The 18,345-nt window shown below is 43.2% G+C and overlaps 1 protein-coding gene across 8 annotated transcripts in view; it reads right to left on the bottom strand.

Moving 5' to 3' along the window:
- The window catches only part of LOC113070551 (histone-lysine N-methyltransferase 2D-like), a 35,634-nt gene that overhangs the window by 2,802 nt on the left and 14,487 nt on the right, over window positions 1–18,345 (bottom strand). For 4 of the 8 annotated variants that reach the window (XM_026243936.1, XM_026243935.1, XM_026243938.1 and 1 more), the window contains exons 23-53: window positions 16,800–17,063; window positions 16,621–16,710; window positions 16,448–16,534; window positions 16,209–16,370; window positions 16,030–16,114; window positions 15,695–15,933; window positions 15,485–15,558; window positions 14,640–14,690; window positions 12,973–14,550; window positions 12,715–12,879; window positions 11,851–11,978; window positions 9,928–11,738; window positions 9,709–9,832; window positions 9,153–9,240; window positions 9,014–9,074; window positions 8,431–8,663; window positions 5,412–8,342; window positions 5,164–5,307; window positions 4,884–5,048; window positions 4,537–4,684; window positions 4,365–4,446; window positions 4,094–4,269; window positions 3,884–4,008; window positions 3,657–3,792; window positions 3,438–3,553; window positions 2,009–3,344; window positions 1,787–1,923; window positions 808–938; window positions 429–714; window positions 274–347; window positions 84–192 (exon numbers count right to left, since the gene is read on the bottom strand). In XM_026243936.1, coding sequence (XP_026099721.1) covers window positions 84–192; window positions 274–347; window positions 429–714; window positions 808–938; window positions 1,787–1,923; window positions 2,009–3,344; window positions 3,438–3,553; window positions 3,657–3,792; window positions 3,884–4,008; window positions 4,094–4,269; window positions 4,365–4,446; window positions 4,537–4,684; window positions 4,884–5,048; window positions 5,164–5,307; window positions 5,412–8,342; window positions 8,431–8,663; window positions 9,014–9,074; window positions 9,153–9,240; window positions 9,709–9,832; window positions 9,928–11,738; window positions 11,851–11,978; window positions 12,715–12,879; window positions 12,973–14,550; window positions 14,640–14,690; window positions 15,485–15,558; window positions 15,695–15,933; window positions 16,030–16,114; window positions 16,209–16,370; window positions 16,448–16,534; window positions 16,621–16,710; window positions 16,800–17,063 — 11,336 coding nt within the window. The remainder of the gene's footprint in view (window positions 1–83; window positions 193–273; window positions 348–428; window positions 715–807; window positions 939–1,786; window positions 1,924–2,008; window positions 3,345–3,437; window positions 3,554–3,656; window positions 3,793–3,883; window positions 4,009–4,093; window positions 4,270–4,364; window positions 4,447–4,536; window positions 4,685–4,883; window positions 5,049–5,163; window positions 5,308–5,411; window positions 8,343–8,430; window positions 8,664–9,013; window positions 9,075–9,152; window positions 9,241–9,708; window positions 9,833–9,927; window positions 11,739–11,850; window positions 11,979–12,714; window positions 12,880–12,972; window positions 14,551–14,639; window positions 14,691–15,484; window positions 15,559–15,694; window positions 15,934–16,029; window positions 16,115–16,208; window positions 16,371–16,447; window positions 16,535–16,620; window positions 16,711–16,799; window positions 17,064–18,345) is intronic. The other 4 variants (XM_026243941.1, XM_026243942.1, XM_026243943.1 and 1 more) reach the window with 4 other exon arrangements.

Below are 18,345 nucleotides of genomic sequence, written 5' to 3'. Positions count from 1 at the left end.
TAAAATAGATTGAGAGAAAAAAATACAAAGCGTTACACTGGGGAACAGCACTGCCAAAAAAGGAAAAGATTACTGTAACTAACCTCTTCTCCCTTTGGGATCCTGCGACTGGATATGATGATGATCTTGTCCTCTTTATCAAACGTCACAACTTCCGCGACACAGTTGGGTGCACAAGAATGATTAACATAACTAGGGAGAGGAAGAATTCAGAAACTAAGACCCAAATCAAACAGTTGGATAGCAAGAAGATCACAGGAAGTATGATCTTACCGGGCAGGACCGCCAGTTAAGGTGGCATCAATCACATGCTCGTTATTAGTGCGGAACATGTAGATCCCACGGTTCTGTTTGAAGAAAATTGAGTTTAGATGAAAAAGAAAGGACAAGTAGAGTAAATATATGTTGGAAGCTTGACATGTACAAACCTGCTCCTCGTAAATCTTCTCTCTGCGATTTGCAACCTCATTGCGAATTATGGTGCCAATGTACTCAATGACCATGGTGTGTTTTTCAAGGTCTTTCGCTGCGTACAGACCCAGTCCTTGAATGCGAGAACGGGCCAGGTACACATTGTTCTTCCACTCGGTCTTCAACCGACGATATTGAGAAGATTTGGAATGAACAAACTGCTTGCTGTATGGGGTGTTGATCTCTCCTGTAAATGTGCTCTGATAGGCTTTGGACATACTTGTGCTGTTCAGAGTATGAGGCCTGAGAAGCAGAAAAGAATTACATTAGAACCTTACAAACTCCAAGCAATACTTATCCGACACATTAAGGTCTTCAATTTCTTTTGTTCATTACCTTTTGCAGTGGGTGAGAACTTTGGGTTCTGATCGTGCACAGCCTGTAGGATTGATCATGAGTGGAAGCTCCATGAGAGGATGGCGGCCATATCGGAACGTATAATTCTGACAGTTTTCCACACCAGGAAGCTGAAGGATATAGGTAACAAAAAAAACAATATTGTTCATTCAGAGTATTTCTCATGCCTTCCGCCATGCGCTTCTCATCCACGTTTGTTTACATCAGAGTGCACATGCATCTTTGACGCAGCATACAGCCGTGTTGTGCATTTTAACTAGTTAATGGGAAAAGTATTTTTAAAATGCATTCAAAATTTTGAATAATCATTAATTATTTTTAATTATAATTATTAATAAGTAGTTTGAAGAGACCATGTTAACAATATCGTGCGTGCATGTTCATTATCGTGATATATCGCATTACAGAATACTGACACATCTAATCATGATATAGTTATTTTTGCTTTAAGGTCTTTTATATAAAAATAGACAGTAGAACAAATAAATATGAAATTCTACATTGTATAAAGTAACTGAATGCATTAAAACATTGATTATTCTTCAATGTGTAAATTTAATGCATTTTGACTCTTACAAGTGTGTGTGTATTTAACCATTCAAGGTCTATAAAGCAGCTCAATACTCTCACGCACTAGGAGTACTGTCTTCACAAGCGTGTCTCTCAGCACGCACATATATTAAAATGAGTTCTCTTTCGCTGCTGATTGCATTTCAGTGGCTTAAAATCAATAGTTTTTAAACTTTAATGCTTAAATATACATGCAAACAATACATTTTCATAACCGCATAGCACAGCAACGTCACATGAGCATGTAACCGTAATAGAGACAATAGTCTAAAATCTCTACCGGTTGACAAATATCTCCCGGTTAATTGTCTACCGGTGTATAGCCAACCCTTATGGTAACGGTTCTTTTATTAACAGTTCTCAGTTCCAAACCATACTTATTTCTCACCGATTCAGTGATTCGCATCACTGCATGGACAGTGAGTCCATACATCTCCTCTCCCTTGACATGCTCGGTGAAGAGTTTCAACATGGCTGCCTCATCACGCAGCTTGGTAACCTGCTGCACAATCTTGGACCAAATTCCTGAAGAGCATGACATTAGCATGATAAAAATTCCATTAGGATTACATTTACAGTAATTTCAGAACATAAATTTAGATTTACATACCATCTGGAGTGGTGTCTCGGAAGTGCAGGTCTTCATACCCATGCTCCAGTACACGCACTTCAAACAGGGGCTTGCCATCCTGCTCACTGATGCGACAACGGTACCGACATCTGCGGTTTGGCACACGAGTGCTCCAGTAAATTCGTGTGGCCTCATAGCCCACTGGAAAGATAGCAGTGGGTGAGTGAAACGCAGCCATCTGAGAGGGCAGGAGCTGTCCCACAGCATGGAAGATGAGCCCACCAACACGGAACATGTGAATGCGGTCACCACGTTGCAGGATACTTGCGATCTGCTTCACCTCATCTCGCTCGATGTAGACGCGTCGAAAAACTGCAAAACTGCTAAGCTCCTCTTCACTGGGGCCTTTAAGCTTGTGCTGGATGCAGAGCATAGTTTTGTCTTTGAAAAACATGCAGCGTGCCCGGACAGCACATGCAAAATGATAAACATTCGGACAACGCAAACGATTGCAGCTGTTAGTAGCACCCGTCTTCTGACAGTAGGCACAGCGTGTGCGTAGTCCACGTCGAAGGGCAACCTCCACGTTAATAAGTGCACCGCCCTGGGTCTCATACACCTCAGTGGACCACAGAGCGCAGTTAAGATGCACCCAGAGGTCAACATCGATGTTAAGCAAGCGTGCAGCACCATCTGTGGCACCGTCTCCCTCCTCGTGGCAGAAACAGCACTTGCGCTTATCTCGGGGAAGCTTGTCTGGTTTCAGCGTAATGCGGAGGCGCTCCATGAGCTCGGAAACTTCACGGCTGTTCTCTTTCTTAGAGCCTCCCTTGCGAATAGTGATGACTATCTGGAGGCGCTTCCAGCGCAAACCCTTCCATTTTTTGACCTTGGGTCGTTCTTCTTCTTCTTCATCAGAAAGAGGCCTGCTACGGTGTTTGATGGGTTTGAGGGACATCTCCATCGTGGGGGAGTCTAGAGGAGGAGAACTGGCTGGAGCAGAAGGTTGCTGTTCTTCTGATGGAGCAGCTTCGGGAAGGACCACAGGCTCCTGAGATTCAGACTCCATTGCAACAGGGGAGCAGTGAGACTCCAATTTAACTATAGATTCAGTTTTGACAGGTGCACTTGAGCTTGCGGAAGGGGATGATGCAGTCTGAAGTGGTGCTTCTGGTTCAGGTTTGGGCTCAGGTTGAGTGATATTTTCGGGCTCAGCTACAGCAGATGATGGGGGTGGAGATGGAGGTGGAGGTGGCGATGGTGATGGAGGTGGAGAAACCTCAACAGGAATAACAGGCAGGTGGCGCACATCCAGATCTGAAACATTTGTCATGTAACAGTGCTGAGCAGGTCTATCTTCTTGCTCTTGGCATTCCTGCAAAAGTGTGAAAATGTCAGAAGGAACGTAATGTACTTCTCAAAAGCAAGAAGACATTTACAAAAACAAATGGAGACTCAGGAAACTGACCTGTTTGATGAGAGCAAGAATATCAACTTGTTTCCTCAGGGTACACCCTGGGAGGGAAACATCAAACTGCCTAAGCCATTCTGCATCATGGCTTGCAGAAGGGTCCGCCTTCATATCTGAGAAAAAAAAAAAAAACATAGCATAAGAAAATACAACAAGCAGCAGCTAAACATTTTGCCAACACTTTGAGAATGTTGAATGACAGCTTGAGTGCCATACTTGGGTTGGAAGCGTCAGGTACTTTCCCAGGTCCAACACCTGCTCTACCAGGACTCTGGGGAAAAGCTGCCTCGTAAGAACTTGGCATGCGTATGTGCAGCAGTTGGGCAACAGCCAACATCACTGTGTTGAGATTCTGCGGAGGAGAATTCAACAGTACTTAAATATTGTCACGCAAAATTACCTAAGTCTTTTGTGGGGGTAAAGACATTTAGAGATTTTAATACCTTTGCTGCAGCTGATGAAAGCATGAAGGTTACAGACACTTCATTGCTTTTGGTTTTGTCCCACTGGCTGGATGAGGCTACAACTTTTCCATCCACTGACTCAAATGGTTTTGTCTCGGGAAAACCTGTACATGGGTAAGATCAGCAAGTCGTCAGTCATTAAAGATTCAAGCAAACAAATTAAAATAATTTCCAAATGATACCACATACTTGGGATGGCAGAACGAGGAATAATGGGAATAACAGGAGAGATGGCCCTTTCATCTTCCTCCTCTTTGGGACCCAACAGATGGGGGAAGCGTGTGGTCTCATCACCTAGTTGGCTTTCAGGTGAGGATGCGGGCACAATGCTGTCTGGAGCATCACTGTCCTCATCGCTCTCCATCCTGAGTTGAAAGAATCCATTAGTGTAATTGCATATACACAAGTTTAAGATTAGTTGTTCTGAGGAACATACTGCATTATAGAGTTGGTAATTTACCGTATATCTTCGTTTTGATTATGAGGTGGAGTAGGGAGAGCTGCTAGTATGTCCACACTCTTAACTTCTTCTGGAACAGAACCTTCAATTACAAGGGAAAAAAATTCTGTGCAAAAACAGTAACACCATCAAACGATCTCACTAATGAATTAGAATCAATACGGTGTCTTACCCATGGTATCCTCTGATGCCTCTGTCTCTTTCTGACCTTCTGCTAGTTCTTCTACAGGTGTCACTCCATTTACAAGCTTATGCTGCACAGAAGGTGGTGGAGTTGGAGGAAGTGATGATGGTGGTGTTGGAGGATTGCTGAGGTTGTTCTAATACAAAAAAACAAAGAACATCTCAAAACATGGATATTACATGTTGAAAAAAAGTTATAAAAAAAAAAGTGATGCAGTCATTACAATCTGGTTGCATCCTATTCTGTATTCTGTCCGTTTTTGGAAATTCCCAGAATAAGGAACATGTCTTCCGTTGTTTACAGAAAGGTATAAAAATTGCCAAACTATACCATACCTTTGTAAGAAGTTGGGAATAGTAGTCTGGAATGTTGTCCAGCATAGCATTTCCAAATGAGCCTTTTAACTGGGCCTTAGCGTTGGCTGGACTGCTGCCGAAAGGAGCAAACAAATCCAGACTAGCAGTAATGGAGGGCTCCATCAAAGGAAGAAGAGAAAGTCCCTGTGGGTTAACCATAAGAGAGCAATGGTTTAAGATAATATCAATCCAAAGTTTTCATAGCATAGCATCACTCTTAAAGCAGGAAGCAAATGTTCAATAAGCAAATGCAACATACTTGTTTCAGCTGCTTCATAATTGCCTCAGTTTTTCCAACCTCTTCTTTCTTGGTTTTCTTTCTAGAGTTTGGCCCACGTTCTCCAGCTTTTGTGGTACGTTTGGCCTTGACTATTGGAGTTCTCTTAGTGAGTGACTGCAGATCCTAAAAACAGTAGCAGATAAAAATTAAAAGCTTAGAACACCAAATACAAAATTATAACACCACATCTGTACATGCACACAATCAAGTTGGTTTCTTGGTCGTACCTCCATGTTGCGTGGAGTTCCTTGAAGCTTCTGCTCCAGCATTGCCAGCTTGCTATTGATGTGCCCATTTATTTCATTATGAATGCCATCTGAGGGCCTCTGAGAAGCCATTTGTAAGTTTTTGGTTCGAAGAAGTTTCTGTAGAAGCTGTTGGCCAGTCTCTGTCCTTTGAATTTGGGATCCAAGATCACCTGCTTGACATCTAGAGCCTGGAACAGAGTTCGCAATAGCAGTGACTGCCTCTCCCGAAATCTCTCTCTTTATGCCTTCAGAATGGGGCTCTACACTACCTCCTGTGTCGCATTGGAATTCACGTGGTTCCTGTTTGATGTTTTGCAGTGTTATTTCACTGGGCAGTTGATTTGCTTGAGACATATGACTGTCAGATACTTGGGCAGCAGTTACTGCATGGTGTGGGTTCTGTGCTGACTGAGGAGACGGACCATTAAGTGGAAAAGGAGCTGACAGAGTTTCAGTACTGGGACTCTGAGTCTTGGCAATTGATCCCCCAGTCTGGCTAAAGGGGCTACGCTTTCCTACAACATTTTCTGGCCTAGAAGGCAATGACACTTGACTAGAGAGGGACAAGGTGCCTGGCTCAGGTTTATGTACAGATGCTGGGCTTGAACCAGGTTCTGGAACAGAAGAACCTACAGGAGAACCCGCATGAGAGGGAGAGGCTTGAAAAGGGCTCCGTGCGATTGCCACATGGGTCTGCTGTTGCTGAAGGAGCTGGGAGCCTGGTGGAGTCTGAGAAATTCTCATGAGCCTTTGCTGATTAGAAAGCGGGCTTCCAGGAGAACCCTGACCCACTAACTGGCGAGGAGACATGGGTCTAGCCATATGCACAGGTGCTGTTGCACGAACTTGACTCATTACTGGCCTGGGCACTTGACCCCTCATCATCTGATGCTGATGTACTTGTTGCTGTTGTAACATCTGCTGCTGCTGGGCACTATTGATGTACTGAGGCAAAGGTCCTTGAGAAAGCTGTTGCATAGACCCTGAAACACCTTGATGAAACTGTGGAGCTATACCAGATGATTGTCCCATTGCTCCTGATTGCAGTTGAGTGCCAGCTGGACCTTGCTTGCCTGCTAATCCAAAGCGGTGCTGCTGTTGTTGGGTTTCAAGTCCAGGCATCCGTGGACCAACTGGTGGCCCCTGTGGGACATGGGGACGCATTTGTCCCTGAGCCTGACCTTGCATTCTTAGCATCTGGCCTTGTTGTAGCTGTCGCTGAGCAATCATTGCCTGAATTTGCTGCAGCTGTTGGCTGGGAGTCAGGTGACGCAGTTGGGGGTTCTGTGCAATGAAGGCCTGAATGTTAATAGGGGCACGTATTTGCCCTGTCACTGCACCAGGCCTTGGAGTCATCATCATCTGCTGGCCTCTAGAAATGCCCATCTGTTGAGTCAAGAGAGCTTGCTGCTGTTGATTTGTAATGCCGGTCATTGTAGTTTGAGTCTGACCACTATTTTGGCCGAGCACATCCTGTGGTTGTTGTGCAGCAATCTGACAAGCTTGCTGTTGTGCCATAAAGCACATTTGCTGATCTTCCTGTTTTATTTGTACGGTGTTCTGGGTCTGAATACCAAGTTGAATCTGTTGTTGCTGTGGTTGTACTTTAAGATGAGATCCAGCCTGTTGGTTGCCCACAAAACCATGTTGATCTGCTACTCCAATATTGTGGTTTGACTGAGGCTGTGCCGTTTGTTGTTGGCCCAGAAAAGCATGTGCTTGCTGCGGCTGTCCAACACCACTTTTCTGCTCTCCACTAGATTGTTGTTGACCCTGTTGTTGCATCTGAAGTGGTGTAGGAGGTCCGCCCTGCTGGGGTGGTGTTTTTGGACTAAGTAGTCCTCCATCTTTATGATCAGGATTTTGAAGATCTTGCACACCTTGCTGTAAGTTCTCAGTAACCCCTTGGGTATTCCCCGACTGTGGAGTTTCTAAAGCTCTTTGTGGCTCAGAGGGACCAACCTGCGTTGGTTGTTTCAGTTGTGAAATTTGTTGCTGCTGAAGTTGAGCAAGGTTTTTTGCAGCATTCTGTTGCTGTTGTGACATGAGTATGCGCTGAGCCATTACACTCTGCTGTTGAGGTGTGAGTTGGGTTGGTGGGCCCCTTACCACATGTTGTCCACCTGGCCCGTGCTGATCCATCAAACCCTGAGGTCTCTGAAGCGGCTGAACAATTTGTTGATTACCAACCATACCCTGTGGCTGGCCTGCGATCATATTTATGGTTTGAGTCATTGGCTGGCCCATGATATTATGTTGCGTCAGCCCAATAGCCTGGTTTCCCATCATACCTGAAGTTGTTTGCATTAACCCCTGCTGATTTTGCTGGTTATTAATTAATCCTTGTTGTAAGCTTGGTTGCTGCTGCCCCATATTGCCCATCAAAACTTGGGTTGGCTGGTTGCCCATGGCTCCAGGCTGTTGATTCATTATACCAGGCTGCTGAGATTGATGTGACATAGGCTGCTGTCCCATTATCAACTGTTGTTGTTGTTGCTGCATTTTTTGGACCATTTGCATCCTGTGCTGTAACTGTCGTTCCTGTATGACTCTTGGATCTGGTCCTTGTGCTCCAGGGGCTTGCTGGAAAAAAACAGGAGGTGGCACTTGTTGCACAGTGCCAGGTCCGATTGGGAGAGAAGGCTGGGCTCCACCAAAAGGTTGCATTTGTGGCATTCTAACTGGCATGCCTCCTTGAGGCATCCCTACTTGAGGCATTCCTCCAGGCTGTTGACCAATAATTGGTGTTCCTTGTTGGCCCATCATCATTTGTCCAGGCATCTTGGAAAGCATGTGGGGTGCCTGCGTAGAGGACCCTGGAGCTAGTATGGAAGACCCTTGCTGATGTTGTTGTTGCTTGCTTCGGTACTCTGCAATTAGATTGGTGTGCTCCTTTTGCTGTTTACGCACCTAGAAAAGCCAATTTTATTGTTCTTAGCTGAATGAATTTCAAAATAACAATCTCTCACATATATTTGAAAAAAGACATTTTGCATACCTGGTCCAACTGTTTCTGGATTTTACTTTGTTCCTCTGTGACTAGTTTTAGCTTTTCAGCATCTGCTTCTGCAAATTCACGTCCAGCTTTCTTTGCAGTGCGCTGCTTGGCACACAGAGCTTTACGGGATTTACGATGTGCTCCAATTTGCTCTTCTAAGAACTTCAACTGCATTTGCAGCAACTGCTGGGTGTGCACAAGCCATTCTTCATATTGGTGCTGCTCAGCATCATCTGTTATAAGTGTGATGGCCCAAGAACATTAATAGCATGAAATAAACTACACTGTCTGTCTAAAACCTAAATGCACAATGTGTGCCAATACAGTGCATAATTCTGAGCAACCTATGTTTTCTACTTTGCAACACAGTCAGACTTCCATGTTATAATCTAGTGTCAAATTTCTACATTCAAAATTCCATTTTATTGTCTGGTTTGTTTTCAGCACTGCCAAAATTGTAATATGCTAAATGTGTGTTTGCATAGTGAATGTAATATTTAAATAAAGGTAAGGGTAATAATACCATTGAAGGGGTTGTTTACTTATAATATATATATATAAAAAATTAAAATGCAAAACATACTGATGATGCCAAACTGCGGAGGATTTGGTCTTGTTTGAACCTGGTTGCTGCCTTCTCCCTCCTGAAATAGAAGGATTAATGTTAAGATACTATATTCAATTCAAATGAAATGTGAACTACAGCTCAATACAAAACTTACCTTGGAAGACCCAGGAGCAAGCTGAGCCTGGGAATCCTCATTTCCAGGGGCTGAGGTTAGCCTCTGAGCCAAAAGAGACACTTGTTGCCTAAAGTTAAATAAAACTGAAATTTTAAATCTAAAACAGACACTAAGTGAGCACTTTTATGGAAATGACAACCTGGAAAATTAGCAAAGGAACAAAACCACTTCTAAATCTAAATACTACATTTAGATCTATATTACTGTATTAAGAAGCTATAATAGATATAAGACAATTACATAATGCATCTACCACATGAAGTGTGCACCAAATGTTTCAATTTCACAATTATTAAAAAAAAAAAAAATGCATAATGCATTTCAAAATGTGTAAATTTCTTTGATGTCTGTAAAACAATTTAAACTAAAAACCTGCCTGGACCATTATTTTTCTTATGTCTGAACACTATGTACAAGTTTATTAATATGCATACAATTGATGTAAAAAATAAAATAAAATTCACTTCAAATTTAAATAATACCTAACACTGTTTTTTTTTTGTGTGGGGGGGGGTTATAAAGACAAAAACCGTACCTATTCATTCCTGGTGTTACACCCATAGGATCTTGAGCCAACACCCTTTTAATTCCTTTCAGTGCAACCATTTTAGCCTTCGCAATAGGATCCATTATGTCATCGGTCATGATTTTATCCAGATCTGAGAAAAATATGATTTTTAAATTTACATAAACACATTCATTATTGGGATAACAAAAATTTGAATAAATCACAAGTTGATGGAACTCAGCATACCTTTATCTGGGAAGAAGTTGCTGGCCAAGTTCTGTTGTTTAACAATATGTGGAGGTGGTGCTGTCTGCTGCTGAGGAGTAAGACCAGGATGGATTCTACCAGGCTGTACACCCCGTAAAATGCCCTGCTGTTGCCCCATCACTGCATGGGGAGGTGAAGGCACTGCAGCACCAATTAACCTCTGCTGCTGTTGTGGTAACATGTGAGGTGGCCTGGGCACCATACCAGCTTGAGGTGCTATACCTTGGGATGGATGGTGGTGCTGTGGCATCATGATTTGATTTGACCCTTGTGAAGGCTGTTGCTGATTCTGAATGCTGTGAAGTTGACTACCAATCCCTCCTTGTAGAGCACTTTGCTGCTGCTGTTGCTGTTGTTGTTTCTGAAGCTCCTTCTTTTCATGTTCCAAAAGATCCTGTATTAACAAAGGTAGTTCACTCGCTTCCAGTGAGCTTTCTACTTTGTCAAGATCATCTGCTGTAGAGTGGTGGCCAGCATCTGGCAATCCAAGTGGATCAGCACCCAGGTCCGGATGTGGTGCAGTTGGTGGAAAAGACAGTGCATTTGCTTGGCTGGGAAGAGGAAAACGTATGCCACCTAAACGGACTGTGTTCAATGAAGCAGTTCCAGTCTCTGGTTGAGTAGAGGCTTTTGTTCCACTAAGCAAAACAGACACTGTTTCACCAATGTCATGTTTAACAGGAGCTTGTCCCGACTGTGATTGTTCAATCAAACCCTTGTCTTCAAGTTTTATAGAGGACAGCCTAATGACATCAGAAGACTCCACCTTCAGAGTTTTGTTAGATGAAGTATCAGTCTTTAAAGGTGGTTGCGTGGCAGTTGTGTGCATGTCTTGGGAAGCTATATCCACTTTTGCTTTCTCCTCAACCTTGATTTCTACTTTAGCAGAAGACCCTGGTCCTTCCCCCTCTGCTTCTACAAGTCGTAATTGGTCAGAGAAAACATCTTTGGGATCACCCTGATCTAGCTCAGGGTCAGTGTAAGCCAGCAAATCAAATTCATCGCTGTTGAGCAGATCATCCAAATGAGGATCATTGGTCTCAAGATTGTCAAGGTTTCCCAAATCATCATCACCTTTATCAGGATCCAGATCAAGAGTAGCAAGATCATCATCCTCCACTCCTGTTTCTGCCACTGTATCACCCAGCCCTAGGTCAGACTCAGGTAGTTCAACTGGATTCGCAACAGTCTGCTGACCTCCTATTGTACTTGTTTGAGGAAGCTGTTGAGTAGTATTGTGAGAAATATGAGTTTTGGGTATAGTAGTTGGCACCTGCTGTGGGCGTAGTTGAGACTGAGAAGTGGGAACATTGCTTTGTTGCTGCATCAGTAGGTCCATGCCACCCTGCTGTAACCCAATTCTGGGATCCCGCATTCCCACAGCTGAAGAATCGAGAGAAGTGGGTAAATTCTGCTGAACAAAAGCAGCATTCATTTCCTGCTGTGGAAGAAACATGCGTGGTCTCTGTATAGGCACCCTTTGCATAAACTGAGGACCCATTGGCATCCTCTGGGAATTATGCCTCAACTCTATAAACTGAGGTGGAGCTCCCGACACATGGCTTTGTACAGCTTCTGCGCCAGTGCCTGGAACCCCTGTCAAAGGATTGGGCATATTCTGCATGGACTGCATGTTAGGAGGATTGTTGATGGGAGTATTAAGGTGCTGTCTGGGAACGCCTTCCATCATAGAAGGCTGTGGGAACCTCCGCGGAGCTCCTTGGTTTTGCCACTGTGCAGGAAATGGTGGATGAGGATACATCCCCTGAGAAATATTGGGCCCAGCTTGCCTACAAGCAAAGTGTTGATTATGAAATGATCAAAGCGGAATTAACATGTTCAAGCACTGTGTAAAAACACAAAAGTAATCAAAATTAGTAGCATTTAATAAGTTCAATCTACCTTAATGCACTGGGGTCCATAGTTGCTGGTGTCCCAGTAGGAGGTGGGCGGCAGAGCTTTTCATCCATTGCTCCCACTGGCAGAGGCATCCTGGTGGCAAGGGCTGCCTGATCAACCACAGCTCTCTCCTGATGGACAAAAGATGATGTTATGCCAAAAAAACACTTTGGGCTTTTTACTCTAGGGTTGCACGATCAATAGAAACAAAACCAAAAATCGTGATTTGGCTTTAAATAAATGTTGCTCCACATCTCATCATGTGCTCAGAGTTTCGGTTGTTTTCAGTGTGCATTTGAGAATGAGAGGCTCTTATAAACTGTCTGCTGTCAACAAAGGGAGACTTTGACTCCTTGTGATTTTCCACCTAAATAAAAGCTTCATGGATTAACACGAAAATTAATCAAGACTGTCGTAAACATTAGTGTTTAAATAATTTGACAGTTATATTGTAAAATAAAATTTAGCAAATTTTATTTCTTCATATTCTACTTGTCTATAATATTATCAAAGTAATGGCAATCATAACAAATGACTAAATTGTGCAGCCCTATAAATCTTTTCACAGCATCAAATATATATATATATATTTTTTTTTTTTAATCAAGTCATACAGCCCAGATTTAAATTCAGTACATCCCATTCAATATAAAAGTGTTCGTTCACCCAAAAAGGAAAATTATTCAATTAATAACTCACCCTCATGTCGTTCCCAACCCGACTGAGAGCTCTGACTAAATCTAAAATATCTGAAACTGTGTTCAAAAGATAAATGGAAGTCTTACGGGCTCGGAACGACATGAGGGTAAGTCATTAATGCCAATTTTCCTTTTTGGGTGAACTATCCCTTTAATTCAATATCAATACCTGAGGGTAAGGAGGTGGTGCTCGCTGGCTTTTGTCTTGCTGAAAGGCCAGCATGTCCCCGCCTGGCCAACTCTGAGCAGGATTACCCACCGCAGGTGCTTCCTTCTCTTGGCGTGAGTTTCTCTGCATTTTTTGTCTTATCAAAAACTCTCTTAATCGTTGCCTCTGTGGTACATAAAACACAAAATTAAAATTAAAACCTTCCTCATTCTACCCAAAACTCTTTAAATTTACACATCTACTCAGTGTCTACTTTACCTGTCTGTGCTTTTCTAACTCAGATGGGCTAAGGCTCATGAGAGCTGGATCCTGTCCAGCTGACAGGTCTGACATGTCCTGCACCCCTGGCAAGTTGGGTAAATGTGGAGCATCTGTTGCACGCACACTTGCTTCTTGGTTTCCAGGTGGAAGTGCTATTCTTGAGCTAAATTCAGCACCCATTTGTTGTGTCTGGGACTGTGGCTGATGGAGGTGGACCTGAGCTTGCTGAGGAGTCATCATCTGCTGCTGGCCAATTACTTGTTGCTGGCCCATTTGAAGCCCTACACCAGGACTGCAGCTGAAAGCAGGGGGGTCTGGTACTGAGGGTGAGCAGGGGGGTTGCTGGCTAGGATGAGGTGAGCCTCTAAAGGGAGAGTTACCTTCTGGCGCTACAGAAGATGGGCGGGGGGGTTTATGCAATGAAGTGAAGGAATCTCTGGACTGAGGTCGTGAAGGTGGTCGAGAGTAGGGGTCAGGTGACTGAAAGCGTGGAGTGGCTGGTGACTGCACAGAAAGCACATCATTGGAAATGGCTCCTGGTGTGAGAGGTGACTGAGAACTGCCTTGTGACTGAGGGCTGGAAGGCAATCTCGAGTATGTTTCTTGCTGAGGTGCAGGAAGCCTCTGGGGTAGAGGAGAGGAGCCATCACCCGATTGAGGTCGAGGTGTGAGAGGAGAATGGGCGTAAGGGTCAGAGAACGTAGAGGGAGATTGGCGGTAGCTCTCAGGAGGATGATTAGGAGAGGCACCTGGAGGGTGTGAAACAGGTAATCCACCAGCATCCCCCTGATGCATTCGAGGTGTCATAGGAGCTTTAAATAGCCCATCTCCAGAGTCCAAACTAGCAGGAGAACCAGCACTTATGTCTTGTCTGCCAAATGAAGAACATGGAGATGGGGCATTAATTTCTGACCTATTTGGACCCACCCCAGCAGGTGAAGAAGCTATTGCAGATGGTGATGAGGCATGATCTTGTTGGCTAGCTCCATGCTGGCCACGGTAAGGGTCACCACAAAGGGCTGTATGAGACGGTGAGAACATCTGCGGCCCACCAGGCCTAGATCGAGGACTCTCAGGTGGACCTAAGGCCTCCTGAGAGAGCTGCTGAGGTTTGGGGATCTGCTGTTGTGTTTTAAAGAACGGGTCAACCTGCTGGGCCCTGCGTGGAGTCCCTGGTTGCATTTCAAGGGAGCCAAAGTTGGCTGGCCGTCCCTGAGTAGCACCCTGTGGGCCAGGCATAGGATATCCTGAGGAAGAGGCCTGCAGGGGGCTGGAAGAAGGCTGAGAGTATGGGGTGGATGGCTGAGACTGAAGGTGCGGAGATTGAGAGGGAAGTTTAGAAAATGGGTCTGTCTGCACATCGGCTGAGCAAGGAGTCTTAAGTGGTCCATCGGCAAAAAAGGCTGAAGATGCAGAGTCAGGGGCAAGAGGGTAAGGACTCTCAGCAGAGCTCGGCTGGGAGGGTGTGGATACGGAGCCTGAGGGTGGAGGAATTTGGAGGTGCAGATTAGGCCGCTCCCCTTTAACACGGCCAGGCTCAGTTTTGATAGGCCGACATACTTGACTCTCTGCCTGCTGTTGATTAGAATAAAGAAAAATGTGTACAATTAGAATGCAAACAAATCAAATGATTATACAGTGAATTTGAATAAAAGGCCACTTACCTTCTGTGCCTTATTTATTCTCTGAGCAGCCCTATTATCTTTGGCCTTTTGCTGAATAGATGGTGGAAACATAGTAAACAAAAAAATACCGTAAGAGAACAAAGCCAGAACTATAAAATTAAGTTACACTATAGGGCCTTTCGCACCTCAGGATCCTTTTCATAGTACAAGAACTAATTGTGGAAGTACCCACTTTTATCTGTTTTCACACTGCAGGAACTAGGTGCGATTTTAGTACAGGACTGCCTTTTTTCAAGAACCAAATTAGCTCCTACTCCGGAGCAGGGTCTAACCAGCACAACTGGTGCTACCCGTGATGTAAGCAGACATTGATTGGCCAGACGCATTAGAAAACGCCCACACCCACCATGATTTAAAACACTGTGTAAACATACTGTAAACATTGTGTCAACTTATTTCGCAAGTATGATTAACAGCGATAAATATACAGAAGCTGAAGTGCAGGCACTTGTAACAAATGTAGCACTGCCAGTTGTCATTGGAGATTCTTATTTCTCCTTTCTGTTCTTTCAGTCACTTTACATATACGTTGACATTTCATGTCCATTATTGTAAAACACGAGACACAACAAAAACAAAGCTCCGATCACAGCATCCTCCATCCGCCTGTTGTGAACATTGTTCTTCTTTGTTAACGTTTTTGAATGCATCACTGTCGACCGGCTTACATCACATCCTAGTACACACGGTCATTGTGAATGCATCCCTTTAAATGGTACTGGGAAAAAGTTCATGCAAAATCACACCAGTACTTTAGTACTGTACATTTAGTTCTGGAATTAAAGCAGTGCGAAAGTCCCTCATAGATTCAAACTTGCACCTACCAAGTAAGGAACCTTGTCTGCTGCTGATACCTTCCTCCAAATCTTCATTATTTGTTTACAGCGACTGGCCCAGTCTATGAATAGAAAGGAAATTATGAAGCAGACCTAAAAAATCTTTAACAATATAAGCTCTCTATATTTTGAGAAGTAACGTGGTTAATTGACAGATACACCTACTGCAAAACTTCTAAAAGTCCGTTTAATACTAACCAGGGTAGTCCTGTTTGAGACTAGGGAAGTTCATGTTAGCATATAGTACAGGAGAGATGGTAGATAGATTTCCCAATTCCTCATCCTTCTCCCAACGCTGCAGACTGCGCTGATTGTAGGAGAGGCCATCACCTTCCGGTTCAGTAGGAGTTGGAGGAGTGGAAGGGGTGGCTGGAGTGGAAGGTGTTGCCCATGGGCTTTCCTCATCCTGGTCTGGACTGAACAGACCACCTCGATCACTGAAGATTATATAAATAAACAAAAAAAATACACATAAAGGAGGAGAAATTCATTAAGGGACCAAAGTGACAAGATAAAGCAAATCTACGGCTTACCGTATGTCGAAAAAAGGGGACTGTGAGAGACCTGAAAAAGAGTCCATCATACTAGTTGAGGGGAGTGCGCCAGATAAGGATGCACCTGTAGTTAAATTATGGTAAGTGTAGAAATGTATTAAAAAAATTGCATTATATAACAAATATATCTTAGTCATAATATGAAGCTATGCCTATACCTAGAAGGTTACTTTGAGAGCAACTATTTTGATTTGAATCACCCTGCCGGACTGGCTTAATGTTAGGCTGCAGAGGCCCACTTGTGGTGACTCCCTCAGTGGGTCCAAGTACTTTCCGGAAAAACTGCTGAGAATCCTGACTTTCTTGTCCCTGAGGGAGATCTGGTGGGTGAAAAGGTGATTGTTTGAGTAACAAACTTCATGACAATTACCTCACTTGTTTTGTTAAAAGAAATTACCTTCATTCTTCTGCACATCAGGCCCTTGTGTATCACCGGAGGTCTGATTTTTGTTGGAAAGTTGCCCACTTGCTCCTTGCCCCTCTGCTACAAAATATTATGCAAGTTAAATATTATGTTCTGCTAACATTCATTGTCAAAATATCGAAGTACCTCAGTCTTGAAAATCCCACCTGTTCGATCTCCTGGAGGCTTGGATCCCTCTTGGATCCCCTCTTGCTTTAGTTCCATGGGCAGACCAGTCGGCCTGGCTGCGGCCTCAACTGTTAGCACAAAAATGAAACAAATTTTTAAATCTTAACCTGGTCAAACTTAATTATTCTCAAATAAAAGCATTTCTGTACTGTCTTACATGGTTCAGAGGCTGCATTTCTGGCCCCCTGCCCAGGGAGTGGAGGTCTCAGAACGCCCTGCGTATGTCTTTGGGTTGGAGGAGCAAGAAAAGCTCTCTTACTCTGATCGAGTAATGTCTTGCCAAAGAAAGCCTCCTGTAGGTATGCAGGAAACATGTCCTCCAACTTGCTCTTCTTTCTGCCCCTGCGTTTCTTGGCTTGTTCAACCTCTCCCTCTGCTGTTTTTGCCTCTGGGACATCGAGAGGTATGTCAGGATGAGGTCCTAAATAAATAAAAAGAATTGACCATGAAAACGACAGATGTTTCACAAAGGCTTGGTTATCTCTTTGATAAGCTTAGATTGAGGCTTACATGTTAAATCTCACTGTGCTAAGACACATCTCTAGAGGATGCTGGGCTAAAGTTGTTGGTGAAAGAAGCTAAATAAAAACTACTACTATTTACAGATATTATATTATATTATATTATATATAGTGCTGGGCAACGATTAAATATTTTAATCGCGATTAATCGCATGATTTATGCGCAAAATTCAATAATGAAATCAAAAGCAGTGTATTGTGTAATTTTATTCTTTCAAAGTTCTGCTGTATGAATAAAAGTGCAATAAAATGTTGTTTGTCAAAACTTTAAACAAAATAAAGTGCTTTTTTACAGCAGTTAAAAGTTAGTAGCAGTTAACATTTCTTGTAAATCTTAACTTAAACATTAATGTATTCAAATTAAATATAACATTAACATATAAATAAAACATTAAAACATTAATGTTTTATTAAATAAAACATTAAAGTTTTGTTTAGTTTGTAAAAAAAAAAAAAAAAAAAAAAATTGTCCAGAACCTCGATCATTACATTTTAACTGGCCCCTTCCGAGAAACAACATCAATCTCCTTTAAGAGACTAAGAATCTCAGTCCAAAAAAAAAAAAAAAAAAAAAATCTTTCAGTGATGCAGGTTGAGTGGACAAAATTAACTTCATTTATCCATTCTTCCAACTTTACATTTACTTACTCATCTGCACCTAGCCAGTTGCTAAGACACACAAGGTTATTCACAATTTCAGATGATAGAGAGACATTTTGCTGAAACGTGCGCTAAACATTTTATTCACGTTGCACAGCAGTGGGATATTTCAAATAAAGTCAGCACACTTAGCACAGATAGTGCAAGAAATATGATCGCTGCTGCAAGACATCTGCCTTTTGAACACGTCCCCTGCGTCGCGCGCAGTCTCCAGCGTTCTGTCATAGTATCTCTGCACAACAGCGCGTTTGACAACGTCCTGGCAAATGAAGAAAGGTTGTGGGCCATTTTAAGCACAGTGCAGCGAGTGGTGCAGAATTAGAACAAAAACAAATTGAACTTAGACAAAAGAAGGAGTCGCTTATACAAGACATTCCAACCAGATGGAATTCGACTCTGGACATGATTTTCTGTTTTGCGCGCTAGCTCATCCCAAGCATCCAGTAGCCTACTGATAAACAACCCACCCCTCCTGTGACCCATGGTTTGTGTTGTATTCGGTTGTTTTATTACAGTCTAGCT

This window comes from Carassius auratus, unplaced genomic scaffold (assembly GCF_003368295.1).
Source record: "Carassius auratus strain Wakin unplaced genomic scaffold, ASM336829v1 scaf_tig00004557, whole genome shotgun sequence".
NCBI lineage: Eukaryota > Metazoa > Chordata > Actinopteri > Cypriniformes > Cyprinidae > Carassius > Carassius auratus.
The sequence above is the reverse complement of the archived record's forward strand: the minus strand, read 5'-3'. Positions and strand labels throughout refer to the sequence as shown.